A 16,690-nucleotide genomic window follows, 5' to 3' on the forward strand; every position below is an offset into this window, starting at 1 on the left:
GGTAATAGTAATATCGCAGTGTTGCGGTTCCCAGTCAATTCACGATGTTCTTGGGTCGATATTTCTCTCCCCACATCAGTGCAGTGAGCAGTGTAGGTAGTTGCATGAAAATTTGAGATTGCAGCAATTGTTTTCAAAATAGTCTCATGCTATTCTGCAAGAAATACACTTTTCAATGGTACCAAAATTATGACAATGTGACAATTAGAACCAAAGTTACGGGATTATTAGTCCGCAAAAGTGGACCAAAATACTTAATATAATTTAAGAGGAAAAAAGAAACTAAAACTGTGACCAGAGAGCAACCGAAAAGCGGGGGAAATGGAAAATCACGGTTATTTGGGGTGGAATACATATAAAACCATATATCAAAATGATCGCAAAGGAAAGACGAAGCAAATTTTAAAAAAATTAAATGATTATTATGCAATATTATGCAACGTCATGCAATTACATAACCCTAGAAATGAAAAAAAAAGACGCGAGGAACGGATAATAACTTTAAAAACAGATTTGAGGGTGGTCTTCTTCCAGAGCATGCTTACAATACTATGGCTATGATTAATTTTGAACACAAAAATTGTTAAAACAAGAGGAAAGGAGCATAAACGTATGAATTTAGACACTAAAGTTGTGTCCTTGGGGAAGGCACTTAATATTTGGCATTGGCAAATGAGCAACAGACGAAAGATGACTGGTATTCGGAGAGAGAAAAAAAAAACAAAAAAACAATGAACAGGGCTAGAAATAAAGTTGAACAAGTGTCAGTAAATGCAACTTGCAAATGTACTGCCCAATGTTTTTGCATCCTTGGACAAGACATTTGGGCACCAACAGTACTCGGGAGAAACAAGCTTGCCGCTTTATATATGCAAACATGGTCAGTGATAAAAATGCAAAATTAAAAACAAGAACTACATAAGAGTGGTAGAGAAAACTTAACCTGAAAATGCAAAATTGAATATTACGTAACATATTACATAATAACAAACAATAAGCCGATAAATACCGACACTTTGCAAACTTTCTGCAACATAGGCATGTCATATATCAAACTGAACATCTCGAAGAGATGTATCATATGACTAACTATTAAACTACATTAAAATTGAAATGAACTTTAGAAAATTTGATAATTGCTTTGCATTCAACATCACTAAGAGAACAGATTAAAGGGTACTCACGTACTGACTCGCTTAAATCCATAAGATGGCTGATATGTGGCAAAAGACAGAAGACAACAAAATCTAGGCACTCTGGGTTGTTGGCTGCATGGAATGTAGACACAGGCAATATCCAGGTAATGATACTGAATAAATACATCGAAGTCCAAGCAATGATACAGAAGTAGTTGGGGGAGACTGACGATCGAATTCATGTTGTTACTTCAATTTCATATTTAAAATACAAGGCAGATTATTGGAGCTGGAGGAGGCAGTCGACGGGAGTTGGAGGTGGCAGACAATCAAATTCATGTCGTTATTTCAGTCTCATATTTAAAAATACAAGACAGACGACTGGAGTTAGAGGCGGCAGACGACTGGAGTTGGAGGTGGCAGACAATCAAATTCATGTTGTTATTTCAATTTCATATTTAAAAACACAAGGCGGATTATTGGAGCTGGAGGAGGCAGATGACAGGAGTTGGAGGTGGCAGACAATCAAATTCATGTTGTTATTACAATTTCATATATTCAAAAATACAAGGCAGATTATAGGAGCTGGAGGTGGCAGACAATCAAATTCATGTTGTTATTTCAATCTCATATTTAAAAATACAAGACAGACGACTGGAGTTCGAGACGGCAGACGACTGGAGTTGGAGGTGGCAGACAATCAAATTCATGTTGTTATTTCAATCTCATATTTAAAAATACAAGACAGACGACTGGAGTTCGAGGCGGCAGACGACTGGAGTTGGAGGTGGCAGACAATCAAATTCATGTTGTTATGTCAATTTCATATTTAAAAATACAAGGCAGATTATTGGAGCTGGAGGAGGCAGACAATCAAATTCATGTTGTTATTTCAATTTCATATATAAAAATACAAGGCAGATTATTGGAGCTGGAGGAGGCAGACGACTGGAGTTGGAGGTGGCAGACAATCAAATTCATGTTGTTATTTCAATCTCATATTTAAAAATACAAGACAGACGACTGGAGTTCGAGGCGGCAGACGACAGGAGTTGGAGGTGGCAGACAATCAAATTCATATTGTTATTTCAATTTCATATTTAAAAATACAAGGCAGGAAATGAAACATGAAAATGTGGTGTCATAATGAACGTCTGACTCTGAAAACAAAAAAAGTACTTCGATTATGATTAAATCAACAAAATTAAAAGTTATATAATAATTTTTGTTGTGGTAAAGAGTAAAGTAATGAATGAAATATACTTGAATTGGCTCTATCATGCTATTCTGTATTATTTGTATTGAAATTAACCACATTAAATTAAACCAACACACTTAACCTGCAGAACAAACAAAAATAAAAGATAAAAAATAATATCAGTGGAACATAATTTTTAGTTGTCCGGTATCATCCCAGTTAAAAAGTCATTTCAGTTTCAACATTCATTCATAAAATAAAACTAAAATTATGGATGGGACTATTTTCAGTCTTTTTACAGCAATTATTTAGCTTGAAATTATTTATACAAGTCACAAAAGCAAACGCAGTCGATAGTTTACAGACTGCACTGTACACAGGAGACTCGGGGATACATCGAGAGGCAATCCTGGTTGGCCGTCGCCAACTTCATGAACACGCATCGTATTTAAAGTCACTAAAAGACGCTTTCGCCAGCATCAATCACCACCAAAATTCACACAAATAGAGAAAAATGGTTGGCGAATAATATAACATTAATTAAAAATAGGTAATATAATGAAAAATGTATTTAAAATGAAGTTAAAACTTACCAAATTTTCAAACAGCTGGCATCTGAACAAAGAATGAACGGATTAAAAATCTGAAAACGCCGCCTGATGCGCTGGCTTCTCCTCTTTAAAATGAGACCGGAAGTGACGAAATTAGTGCACAGGAAGCGATTCCACGGCAATGGAAGTAAAACTATGTTCACCGGTAAACACAATTTTCACTCCAGAGCCGTAACATCGATATCGGGGCTCGATCAGCGGCTCAGCCACGGGCGATGCGACTACCTAGCAGTGCTACCGGACTTTGAACTTGACAAAAAAAAATAATTCAAAATTAATCAAGACCAAGACATACGTCATTGGAAAGGTATTGCAACACAAGAACAGTGATACCACTTAAATTCCATGCTGTAGAAATAAAGTTAGTACAAAAACAAAATCTGGTACCTATCTTAAATTTCTCGAAATTCGATTTACATTAACATCAATATCAGTTTCAGTATCACTAAAAAAATCGTGTGCATTCTCCACTTTTATCTATTTCCGTCACATTGTAATGAAATATAGGAAAGAATGAATGGCGTCAGGGGTATGCATGCTTGCTGCAGGGATGGTCTGATTTCTGATGCCGGATGAAATTGGGACATGACATTTATGATACATCATCGAATAAGATTTTTAAGTTTAGTGTCATGATGTTAATAATTAATAAAAAGGGACAAGCTTTATAATTGACCTCAGTTATCAATTGAAATACTCCTGTTTCATCCTCAATGCTATTATTCAATCACTTACAATTTATACAAAACATACACCAATGGACTACTGATTGCAAACTAAATACAATGACACAAACACATGCAGCTAGGCGTAGAAACTTGACAGGCCAATCAGCGCTGATCGCAATATTTGATCGTTGCTGATTGGCTGCTTAATTTCTGTGTGACGTCATGGGATGCCATGGAATCCCCACCGACAGAGGCAATGCTAATTCACAGACATATTATGGGGTACCCCATTCACCCGGCGCCTCTCACTCGTGGCACATGAAGGCAGTTGAGTGAGATGTGTAGTGTAATGACCTTAGCGAAACCTATGTGTGCTATGGTAATGACTAATGACGTGTGTAATGACATGTAATGGTTTCCTGCCATATAGGACAAATTGGCGATTTTAATGCCAAGTTTCACAATTCTGATATGTAAAAAAAAATCTTCACGCACAATTAATTTGGTCGGATTTAATATCACTCTTGTGTTGCAATTTTCGCAATTTCATTGTCAAATGATGAAAACTTGGTGATTTGAGGGGGGGGGATGCGGGGGTTGACAGCGATTTTAGAGAAGATCCATTTCGCGATGCGAAGGCGTGCCCAGGTAGCATCGCAAATGCTGCTTTTTATAGCTGCTGTTTGCGCCATTTTCACATAAAGAGTAGCAGTTGTGATACGACTAAGCCGTTAAATAGCACATGAGTTGCATCGCAACTATAATTTTTATACAGCTGCCATTTTTGGAATTTTCACTAAAAAGGCAGTAGTTGTGATGCTTAGTTGCGACAGTCATATCGTTCTTGCGGCTGTTTTCAACGCTGATTTTTTCACACCATTTCACTAAAAAGCAGGAGTGAATCGCACCGCAACAATTACTTGCACACAGCTGCCATTTTTTGAATTTTCAATAAAAGCGCAGCAGTTATGATACTTAGTCGCGAGTGAGTCACATCGTTCCTGCAGTTGTTTTCAAAGCTGCTTTTTTCACACCATTTCCCAATAAAGCAGGAGTTGCTTTACAATTACGCCATCGGATCGCAACAATCTCTCCTTTTATAGCTGCTATTTTTACTATTTTCATATACAGCAAAAAAAAAGCGTGTCGGGAGAATGACTATAGTCAGATGCGGTTATGTGAAATTAAAGCCGTAAAAGGAAGCCGTTGTCAAAAAAAATCACAACTGCTGCGCTTTTATTGAAAATTCCAAAAATGGCAGCTGTATAAAAAGTAATAGTTGTGTTGCGACTCACTCCTGCTTCTTTATGAAATGGTGTGAAAAAGCAGTTTTGAAAACAGCCGCAAGAACGATACGATTCAGTCGCAACTAAGCGTCACAACTGCTGCCTTTTAATGAAAATTCCAAAAATGGCAGCTGTATAAAATAATAGTTGCGGTGCGACTCAGGTGAAGAAGTATACACAAACTCCTAGTATAAAACGAAAAGCAAGAGGCGACAAACAAAAAAATACGGGAACTTTGGGTTTCAATAATCCAACTTGGCATCCATATCTATCAGGCCCCGTTTTGAAAAGAAAACGAAAAAAGTCATGCACACACACACACAAACTACACACGATGCCGAATGAAATCCCCAGTCTGAAAGGACACGCTCGAAATCTTGGACACGCTGGTCGCGAACTTGACATTTCCAGCAGCCAAGGAAATCCCCATGACGTCAGACTTGTGATCGGCGCTGACTGGCCTGTCAAGTTTCTAAGCCTAGCTGCATGTGACACAAACATCGTGAAAATCCATATTTATAAATAAGAAAGAAAGAAGAAGCTATCAAAAAATAAAAAATAAGGTCACAGCCACAGGCCCTATTTCAGGTGCCCATTTTTGAGTCATGCCGGTATCAAAGTACCTTCTAAACATGCCTTTACTTGTTGCAAACCCTAATATCAAAGAAAAAAAAATTAACAATTCCTATGCAGTCTGCAGTAGGCTGGGTAGCCTACACTAAGACTAAGACACTGACAGTTCTTGGCTACGTAGACTTTGAATCATTTATGATTCATCTGCTGATCTATGTGTTTTTAATTTCTTCTGGTTACTTAGTTGGTTTACTTATTTGTAATTGCCACTGTTGTAATTGACGAGGGATGAGTTTTTAAAATGCAAGCCTCCAAATTGGAGTATAATAAATGTTTTTTACATGGCTAAAGTCAACCACTCACTACATTTTTTTTCTTTGATAAAAGTTTATGTATTTGTATTGTTTCTTTTTTTCAGAAACCGTTGAAAACTGCAAATGAAGTTTTTTCTTTACTTTCCGATTCTGGGATGATAAAGAAAGCAAAAGACAAGACTGAGGTAACTACATTGTTAATGATATGAAGGTTACATAGTTTTCTAGTCATTGATTAATTAATAATTATCTATTCAAAGACCTGCTTTGTTTGATTCATGGAATATGTATTATGACCGAAGCCTTTTCTAATTGGCTGAGATGACTCGGCTAGGTTTATGCTTTAGTTTAAAACAAGATCCTTTTTTGCTCTGAGTTGTCGTTCTTAAGTATGCTCATAGTTTAATGCTATTATCTGTCATCTGCATATTTTGCGGCCGCAAATTCCGGGCCCTTCGCAAATTTCACAAAATTGGCAAAGTTTGGCAAATTTTCCGATTTTTGACATTTTTTTTCTTCTGAAAAAACGTTTTCTTGTGATTTCTTTTTCACTTTTAGCTGGAATTAATGATATTATTTGTCAGGATATAACGGGCAATAGATTTCATTTGAAACACCATTTTATCTAAAAGTAAAGTTGGAAAAAATTGGAAACCATTTAATTTTCATACATTTTTTCAAGGATTATGGGGAGTTTAGGGGTTAAATATCATATCACGTCTAACTCTGCCCCGCAATTTTTTGGCAAATTTTGGCACTTTTGGCACATTTTGACGTTATTTTTGGCAAATTTTAGGCTCCTATTTAGCAAAAAATGCAGATGATAGTATTATGTTTGTGTAACAATGTACCTTTTTTTTTTGGTTGACTGTCAGTCTGGGTAGAGCCATTTGAGAGATGCCAGATTGGAATGCACATATATATAGCTGCATAAGTCTACTTCTAATCCTCTATTCTAATATATTTTCTGTTCCAGAATCAGAGATGTGCGAACTTAAGGCCTCCTCGTCGTGGTGGACAAATTCCTGAAGAAATAGGCAGTAATTGCAGTAAGTTTGATTTTATCATTTTCATTTTGCTTTTCTAACCACTCAAACCAAAAGGAATATTATTACCTCTTGAATGCTTGTCAACTTTTACATGGCATTCAAATGCTCAATTGAGGGTCCCTTGAGATCAGTTGATAGAGTTGTGGCCTATCACACAGATATCCCGGGTTTGATTCCAGGTTCAGGCAAAAAAGACATTAGAATTTTTTCCAATCCCCCTACCTATCCAGCAGAAAGTGGGTAGCTGGATATCATTAGACCTATTGGAAATGGGTGTAAAGTACTTTTCAAAAGACCAGTGTCCTATCCAAAGCGTAACAAGAAATTGCTACTAGTCAGCTCCGAGCTACAGGGTTAGGCTCTGGTCTTATTGGCATGAAGTCCTTTAAGGAGTTACGTATTTGAATGCCTGTTTACTCACATTAAAGATAAGAAAAAGAAAGTAAGTCATTACAGGCCTAATAGTAGCTCATTTTGGTTTCTAATAATGTGTATTACTATTACATTTCATATAGTCTATCACTAACAACTTTCCATCGGTTCTTAATTAACTTTGGACAATCCAGCTGGGTTGTCATAGAGTGAGCCAAAAATATCTTATTTTCCCTCATTAATGAGAAAGTTCACTGCCAGGCCAAACAACCAGCAGTGCTCTGCAACAAAGATGAAAAATTATTGTTGATAATCTTATCATAGAAATCATATCCTTTCTTTTAGATACTGCATTTTGAAATGAAATAATCTTTTTATCTCTCTCTTTTTCTCTTTCTCTCTCTCTTCCTCTGCCTCTCACAATATTGAGTTTAGAATGATGGCATTGCTCTTTCATTTAGTCTGTAACATAAATGAAGATGGTGGGGGTCAGTTATAGAAAAGAGTTTTGATTATTGTACTTTCATCTCCTTGATTTAATTCTCTAACCAAGTTAGTTTTCAAAGACATAACCAGACTATATGGTTAGAGAATTACATCTACAATATATCTGATGTTTGCTTCTCTGGAGTAAAGAGAAACTTCATTTCAATTTTGCACACATGTTTTGATATATACTTTTCATGGTCATTTCAGAAAAGGACAGTGAAGACGAATATGTCCCCGAAGGCCCAAGAGAGAGTGCTTCTAGCTGCAAAACAGACAGCGATCCAGAGGATACTGATGACAAAGGTAAATAACCTGTGATGAGGTGTTTTTAGTGAAATAGAAAAGATACAAATACAATGCCGAATTAATTCTGTCTTCAGAAGAAATATGCGATACATCATGTTCCGTTTTAAAAATGTTGCTGTTTGGGGAATAGTGAATGACGCATTGGACAATTAACTAAAATATCACAAATTTGAGTATCAATTTGTTTACAGTGGAAGTCGCATTCAACGAGGTCTTTGGGACAGGGCCCCTGACCTCGTTGAATGCGACCTCTTGTTGAATGCGACTTTGTCCTAAACAAGGAATATAAATAATGAATCAGTATGAAAAAGTTAGATTTATGATTTAGCTTCCTTGACGAGCACATTACGGCACCGGGATTCTTCTGGGGTTGTTTCTTTTCATTTTAAAATTTTATTTATTTACATATTTAAAAAAAAAAAAATTTTGCATTTCAATGCATGTATTTTATTAATAAGATTAGCCCTTGTCCTTTATTCATACAAAACTGAGACCATCACAATTAACACTAAGTCTGTGTGATGAAATCTTAGCTGCGCATGACCTAACCATGGCACTACACGTCACATGTCTGCTGCCAGCATCTCCTCATTCATCGAAGTAAATACACCTACCCATCCTCTCCTCGCCTCACAATTTCTACCAACCCACTCCATAGAGGGACTACATGTTGTCTATGACTGACTCACCTCTTGCCTTACACATAGGAATACCTACCAGATAAAATTCTACACGACACACGGCTGAGTAGCATCATACTACTGTAAACCACGCACTACACATTGGACAACATGAGACGTTCGTTTTGTGGAGGCAAGCAAACAGTGACGTTCAAATGAAAGTTGTGCCACTCTGTGGGTAGCATTGCTCTGGCCTGAAGCCAATGGTCTGGCCTAAATGACCTCGTTGAATGCGACTTTAGGAGCTAGGATGCTCGTTGGATGCGTTTTTATTTACTAAGAAAATATAGGGCCGGGAATCGGGGATTTCTGAATCCCTCGTTGAATCCGACTTCTCGTTGAATGCGACCTCGTTGAATCCGGTGCCCACTGTATTGAGTTAGAAGAATCTTGTACATTATGTTAGATAATTGATATCTTTTTTGTGTTAAAAATGTCTTAAAAACCTGAAAATTAAACCCAACAAACTGTTTTGAAGATACAAGCAAGCATCATTCCCTCTTACAATCTTATTTCAGAAATGGACAGTGAAGACGAATATGTCCCTGAAAGCTCAGGAGAGAGTTCTTCTAGCTGCAAAACAGACAGCGATCCTGAGGATGCTGATGACAAAGGTAAATAAGAACCTGTGATGCTTTAGATTTAAAATCCAAATACAATAAGCAGGAATATACTCTAATTTACCCATAATAGTACGTACTTTGATCCCTTGAAACCTGTTTGTAACTCATTTTATACTGTGACAACACTGGTGCAATCCCACATGTCACACAGATGTATGGCCTTGAGCATTAGTTGTATTGCATGGTTATTACCAAATTGTTTTATGAAGAGAAGAATGATTTTTTTTTAATGCCTTGAGATAGTCTACTATTCTATCCAAATGAGTCAGTTGTAACCAGTCATGTTAACCTACAAAATTGAGACAGCACTTTTTTTTGGTGAAATATTTCACCCCGAGAAGGGGAAATGATTTTTTGGTTTTCCGTGAACCATATGTCGTTGTAAGAGCAGCGGCAGTGTGTGCAAATAACCTCTCCCAAGGTTCAATTGCAGTGCCAAAAGTGGGACTCGAACCCAGATCTCCCATATCACAGTGCAATGGCTTATCCGCTCGGCTATTGCGACACACTTGGGGTCTACATGGTATGCATAAGTACTTTGAATTGCACAACAGCAAGTGAAGTCATGTTTTTTATTTTTGCATTTTCAGACCCCAATGAACACCAAAGAAGTCCTACAACTGCAAGTCTAGTTTGTGTTGCAGAGAGTGAGGTAGAAAGTGGTAGCGAGTCTGTCATCATCCCTCTCCCACAGCTCGATGATCAGGAGGCTGACCTTCCACAGAAAGCAGATGACATGACTGTGCAGAAAATGGTGCCAGGAGGATCGGGGGGTAAAAGAAAATGGGACAAACGACATTCTTGTTTGTATTGTGGTAGACTTTATGCTAAAATGGCTAGGCATTTAGAAAGTGTACATAGTGGGGAAATTGAAGTGGCAAAAGCTTTAGCCCATAAAGTAGGTACCAAGGACAGAAAGAGGGAATTGCAGTTATTGCTTCATCGTGGGGATTTTAAACACAACAAAACAGTGATAGATGCAAAAAAAGGTTTTTTGATTCCGGCTAGAAGGCAACCAATAACTGACAACTTAGAGGCTTTTACAACCTGTGAAAAATGTTTTGGACTTTTTCTAAGGAAGGATTTATGGCGTCACAAGAAAAAATGTGCTGCCTTCAATAATGAAACCAAAAGCTCAAAGAAAAATACAAATTTTCTTTTACTTTCAAGTAAACAGGAAGACGATAATAGTGATTTTGAAGAAAAGATTTTAAACACAATGAGTTCCGATAGGATCTCCCTCCTTTGTCGCCATGACAGTGTCATTTTGCAGTATGGGAAAATCTTTTTTCTAAATTTTTAGACCAGCCACATCAATACCAGTACATAAAACAAAAAATGAGAGAAATTGGCCGTTTTTTGAATGAAATGAAAAACGAATGTGAAATTGAAAATATTACACAGTGCATTGACCCCTGTTATTTTCAACTGTTGTCAAAGTTGTCAAAGTTTTAGCAAAGTACAATTGCATCACTGGAATTTATGAAATACCTTCACTTGCTTTAAAGTTAGGCCATTCCTTAAAAGCCTGTGCAGACATTTTGAAATCAGAGGCTTTGCAATCAGGAGATACTCTATTAGAGAAACAGGCTGAAGCATTTACCAAACTTTATTCTTCTGACTGGTCACATCAAATATCATCGAGAGCTCTGCACACTCTTCACAAAAGAAGATTTAACACAGCAAGAAGACTACCTTTAGCAAAAGATGTGCAGCTTTTATATTGTTTCATTAAATCCAAGTTAACAGATGCAATAACACAATTGCGTGAACACCCAAACCCAAATACGTGGAGAAATTTAGCTGAGATTGCTCTAGCACAGATGGTTCTTTTTAACAGACGAAGAGGCGGTGAGATGCAGAGAATGAAAATTGAAAACTATCAGAATGGATTGGCTTCAGGAAAATCTCTACAAGGGGAAATCCTGCAGAGTTTGAGTAAGTTTGAAAGAAACTTAGCCAAACAACTCGAAAGGGTAGAAATTAGAGGAAAGCGAGGGAGACGAGTGCCAGTTCTTCTACCCAAATCTCACAAGGATAGTATTGACTTGCTCCTCGATTTCAGACAATCCAGTGGGCTTGCTAACAATAACCCATATGTTTTTGGTGCTATCGGTGAAGGTGAAAATGTACTTAGAACTTCAGATGTTCTCAGGAAATTTGCCACTGCATGTGGAGCAGATCAGCCAGACTTATTGACATCTACAGCACTTAGAAAACATATTGGAACAATATGTCAGCTGCTTGATTTGAAGGAGAATGAACTGGAAGCATTGGCTGCCTTCATGGGGCATGACAAGTCTGTTCATAAAGAATACTATCGTCTTCCAGAGGACACGATGCAACTTGCTAAAGTTAGTAAGATTCTCTTGCAACTGGAGAAAGGAAAAATTGACAAGTGAAAGGGGAAAGAATCTAGACGAGCTGGAATTTGCTGAAGACGAAGCAATTGATGGAGAGGAATTAAGTGCTGATGAGGATGACCTTGACGACTGCGTTCAAGGCGGTGACACAGGATGTAGCAGCATGACCCTGATAGTACGACGATAAATGCCATACACTGAAAACTGTCAGGAGGCTGATACTTTTAAAGAGAATCTCATAAATAAAAGAAAATCACAAACAGAGTAGTGAATAAAGAAAGGAAAGGGTGGTCTGAGGAAGAAAGAAAAGCTGTTAAAAAGGGAAATTTTAGGGAATTTTTTCTTTTTAAAAGATTGCCTGGCAAAGCAAACATTGAAAATGCTATGAGAAATTCTCCAATCTTAGCAAACAGACCCTGGAGACAAATCAAATATTACATAAAAAATGTTCAAACTAGAAAAAAAAAATTTTGTATAGAAAATTTGTTCCCTATGTTATTGTATGTACGGTAGTACATAAACTAAGCATTATCTGTTGTCGCCTTGATGTACAGACATTTGTTGTTAATTCAATTAATTGGTACCTTATGCAATTTGTGATCAGTACTTTTTCCTCCGACCTCCTCTCTCTCTCGTTCTTTTTTCTTTCTCGCTCTCTCTCTCTTTATAAAAATTTCAATACTATGTTGTTTTTGACATCAACTTAAAATCAATATGAAAACATGAACATATTTTTTTTTCAATAATGATACTGATAATAATATGTCCAATTACAGGACAATTTGTTGTTGATGATAATAATGTTATCTCTGACCATTATATTGTGGAAAATGTCAAAACCAGATAAAACACAAAAGTATTCAAAATTACTTTTTATTTTGTCTCGTTATACTCGTATCAATGAACTGAAAGTGATTTTACCCAAAATAGTCCTTAAACCAAAACAATTTGCAGAATAGTTATCAAAATCATTTCTGTTAATTAGACCAACATTCCTATTTTGACATTTGTTAACTTGTATAAAGTGATGTTTTGTGATTCTATCTTTTTCCACGTCATTATCTTTGCTTATTAGACGAGTTAAGATCTAGGCTTAATCAAACTATTGAGAAGTCACATTTTCATTCCCCGTTCTGGCATCCCAAATTTTATTCAATAAAACATTAGATGCATTGACTTGCTAAAATGGAGTCAATTTTACCAATTGTTTAATAATGTTAATGTGTTTGTAAAAATACGCCCTGGTGCGCTAGCAATTACCTATCTGTTCCTTTGGTTTTCAGGGTTCTCACCTCAGATGTTTTTGCTTGCGCTCTTGAACACACAATTCAAACCACTGTTTATTAAGTTTTGTTTTTTCCGCCACATATATCATCATTATGTATAAAAATTGTTTATGCTTCTTTATCGTCAAGAATGGACTATTTCTTGTTGTATTTTCGTTATATGGGTTCGAGCATCTCAAACGGTAGAGCACTGTCTATTCATTAGGACCCGAATTTAGCTTCAATGAGAGCTGTCTTTGTTTCTGCCCTCTCTATCCAGAAAAAATGGGTACCATCGTTGAATACTAAGACACGTCCAGAAAAGTTATGTGGCATAGACTAGCAGCATCCCATCAATAATGCAAAAAGTAATTTTTGTCATCCCTTCTTACACCTCAGAGAGCAAGATGTATACTCTTACTAATTTTTGAGTCTTCCTGCTCTCATAGGACTTTCGTTTGAAATTAATTAAGATTGGAATTCAATATTTCCCTCAGTTATAGTATGGCTCTTTTCACTCTTTTCTGATAATTATCATGGTATATACAGTGGAAACTCCCAATAACGACATCGCTTGGGACTGGAAGATTATGTCTTTATTGGGAGTATGTCGCTATCCAGAGTTTTTATTTTCACTACGAACATAATTTAAGTATAAGATTAGGGACTAGAGATTTGTGTCGTTATCCAGAGAATGTCGTTATTGGGAGTTTCCACTGTATTTAATAAGATAATTTTAAAATTTCCCCCGAATCAACTTCAAATCTTTATTAATCATTATTTGGCATTATTATTTGGCTATGATTATGAATAAACAAACCTCATTTAAAATCAACATAATTTTTTCCGTCTTGATGATTTGACTGGATTCCACTGAAAACCTTTATACTCCTTATGATTATATGTCAATGTTCAGAACCCTACCCTTGGCATTGAGGGAGAACTTTCACTTGGTCAGTTCTAAAATGATTCGAATGTGTACAAGATAGATTGTTATCTGACATCAGGATCCATATGGTAGTTTAGTTGGTAGATACCTGCCTGTAGTGTCATCATTTCAAAGCCCCATGAAGACAGAATTGTTTGATATCATCTACTGAGCAGTGAATGTTTGGTGCATTTCATTCTGATACAGACATAGTGACTAGAAAAAATGATATGCCAATAGTAATGCAAGTCGGGTACAGCCTAAGGTTAGGAACATTTTTGTTTGGAGTATCCCGATCTATCTTAATGTCCTATTTCTTCTTTTGTTTTTACATTCTTTTCCGATAGATGGGCATCTAATTCTCAAGGTCCTTAGAAGTAATGTCTACTGTAGACACACATCAAAGGTTCCTGCTAGTAATGGCCACATTTTAAACTCCCAAAGGTCCCTAGAAGTAATGTCTACTGTGAGACACACATCAAAGGTCCCTGCAAGTAATGGCCACAGTTTAAACTCTCAAAGGTCCTTAGAAGTAATGTCTACTGTAGACACATCAAAGGTCCCTGCAAGTAATGGCCACAGTTTACACAGGTCCTTGCATAAATGTGCACAGTTTACACACCAAGTGAGTCCCCACTAGTAATGCCCTGTCTCATCAAGTCCTCCCCCAATGACACACAATGTCCCCACAAGTGGTGAAAGGGGGCCCAAACTACTCTGCAAAACCCTTTTTTATTTGACGATCTAAAAACGAACCTGCCCCAAAAGACGGCTGTTTTGTCCACCAAACAAAGTATTTATGTTCCCAAACCCCCTGGAAATAGGGTACCCCCCAATCGTTGTAAATTAGGTCCTGACAAGTCATGCATAAAAGTATTTGGGTGTGTGTGTGTGGTGTGTTTTTGTTTTTGTTTTGTTTTTTTTGTTTTTGTTTTTTTTTTGTTTTTTTTCTTCCAAAGTAATGGTTTTTGTCAGATTATTTTGATACTCGCTTTATATTTTTGGTCTCAAGAATTTATGCCATGGTCATGAGTGAATTCCTTGTCAAATATAATCACTGAAATAATGTGTTTTTTCAATCCTAATTCATATTTTAAAGCTAAGAGACGGTCTAGTTACTTACGCGAGGGCTGTTCGAAAGTAAAAATGAAATTGGGATAACTTTGAAAAAAAAATAATCTTTTTTTAAATTTTTCAACGATAAATGTTAGGAAAAGCTTTTATCTTGCGCATGTTGCAGTTCAGCCCTGCTGATGAAGGCAATAATAAAATGCTTTTGTTTTCAAGATGACCTCTCCAAAGGCTGGTCAAAGCTGGGAGGTCAGAGATTTTCACTTTTGCTCAAAAAAGAAAGGGAAAAACCCCTGAAAAGTACAATAAACGATTAAAATCTATAGGGGGAACCAAGTTGACGTCACTCAGCAAGTTGTTATTGTTTTTAGACAGCCATTTAATTATCATTTCTCACTAAATTATATCAATCAGACTATAAACCCAAAGGTTACACTTAGTTTTGTGTTTAGGTGTAATAATAAAAATGATAGCCGTCTCGAATTAGACGGGACCACGAGTGTACATATATGCAGGTCTGATATTCGAACGCAATTATGGGCCTGGTTTTAAAAATTGTATAATGGACAATATTTTGAGTCATGGGTTTTGTTTTTGTTTTTTTTGGGTTTTTTGTGTGTGTGTGGTTTTTTTTTTTTAGTTTTCCATTTCAACAATGAGCCTATAATGAATAGAATTCAATAGTCGTAAAAGTCCACTTTCCCTTTCCCAATGACGCATGGTAAACTTAGCAACACTGGCTCTAAGCTATCGGAACAATGGCGGACGCCCGTATGAAATATTTCTCCGGCGAGCATAAAGCGCATCCAGAAGAAAAAAAACCCCATAAATTTGATCAGTTTTGACTTTTACACATTCGGATCAAAAAGCATATGAAAGTTCTAGCCATCATGAAGAATAAAAAGTTTAAAGATTTTTTTTTGTTTAGAACCAAGATGGGCCGCCGTTGCCGGCTGCGTGACATCAGATATTGAATCCCAAATTTGGGGTATTAACATCCGGGTTTCTAAAGTTGAAATGTATTTAAAATGAAGTTAAAACTTACCAAATTTTCAAACAGCTGGCATCTGAACAAAGAATGAACGGATTAAAAATCTGAAAACGCCGCCTGATGCGCTGGCTTCTCCTCTTTAAAATGAGACCGGAAGTGACGAAATTAGTGCACAGGAAGCGATTCCACGGCAATGGAAGTAAAACTATGTTCACCGGTAAACACAATTTTCACTCCAGAGCCGTAACATCGATATCGGGGCTCGATCAGCGGCTCAGCCACGGGCGATGCGACTACCTAGCAGTGCTACCGGACTTTGAACTTGACAAAAAAAAATAATTCAAAATTAATCAAGACCAAGACATACGTCATTGGAAAGGTATTGCAACACAAGAACAGTGATACCACTTAAATTCCATGCTGTAGAAATAAAGTTAGTACAAAAACAAAATCTGGTACCTATCTTAAATTTCTCGAAATTCGATTTACATTAACATCAATATCAGTTTCAGTATCACTAAAAAAATCGTGTGCATTCTCCACTTTTATCTATTTCCGTCACATTGTAATGAAATATAGGAAAGAATGAATGGCGTCAGGGTATGCATGCTTGCTGCAGGGATGGTCTGATTTCTGATGCCGGATGAAATTGGGACATGACATTTATGATACATCATCGAATAAGATTTTTAAGTTTAGTGTCATGATGTTAATAATTAATAAAAAGGGACAAGCTTTATAATTGACCTCAGTTATCAATTGAAATA

General features: G+C 36.7%; 1 protein-coding gene across 1 annotated transcript in view; it reads left to right on the forward strand.

Annotated features, from left to right (window-relative positions):
• The window catches only part of LOC144957656 (uncharacterized), an 11,275-nt gene extending 667 nt beyond the window's left edge, over positions 1 to 10,608 (forward strand). Inside the window, exons 2-6 of the mRNA XM_078889027.1 lie at positions 5,891 to 5,971; positions 6,763 to 6,835; positions 7,904 to 7,999; positions 9,201 to 9,296; positions 9,896 to 10,608. Coding sequence (XP_078745153.1) covers positions 5,891 to 5,971; positions 6,763 to 6,835; positions 7,904 to 7,999; positions 9,201 to 9,296; positions 9,896 to 10,608 — 1,059 coding nt within the window. The remainder of the gene's footprint in view (positions 1 to 5,890; positions 5,972 to 6,762; positions 6,836 to 7,903; positions 8,000 to 9,200; positions 9,297 to 9,895) is intronic.
• Positions 10,609 to 16,690: the final 6,082 nt, after the last annotated feature.

The sequence above is a fragment of the Berghia stephanieae genome, chromosome 1 (assembly GCF_034508935.2).
Source record: "Berghia stephanieae isolate SIO BIC M18660-M18661 chromosome 1, UCSD_Bste_1.3, whole genome shotgun sequence".
Taxonomy (NCBI): Eukaryota; Metazoa; Mollusca; class Gastropoda; order Nudibranchia; family Aeolidiidae; genus Berghia; species Berghia stephanieae.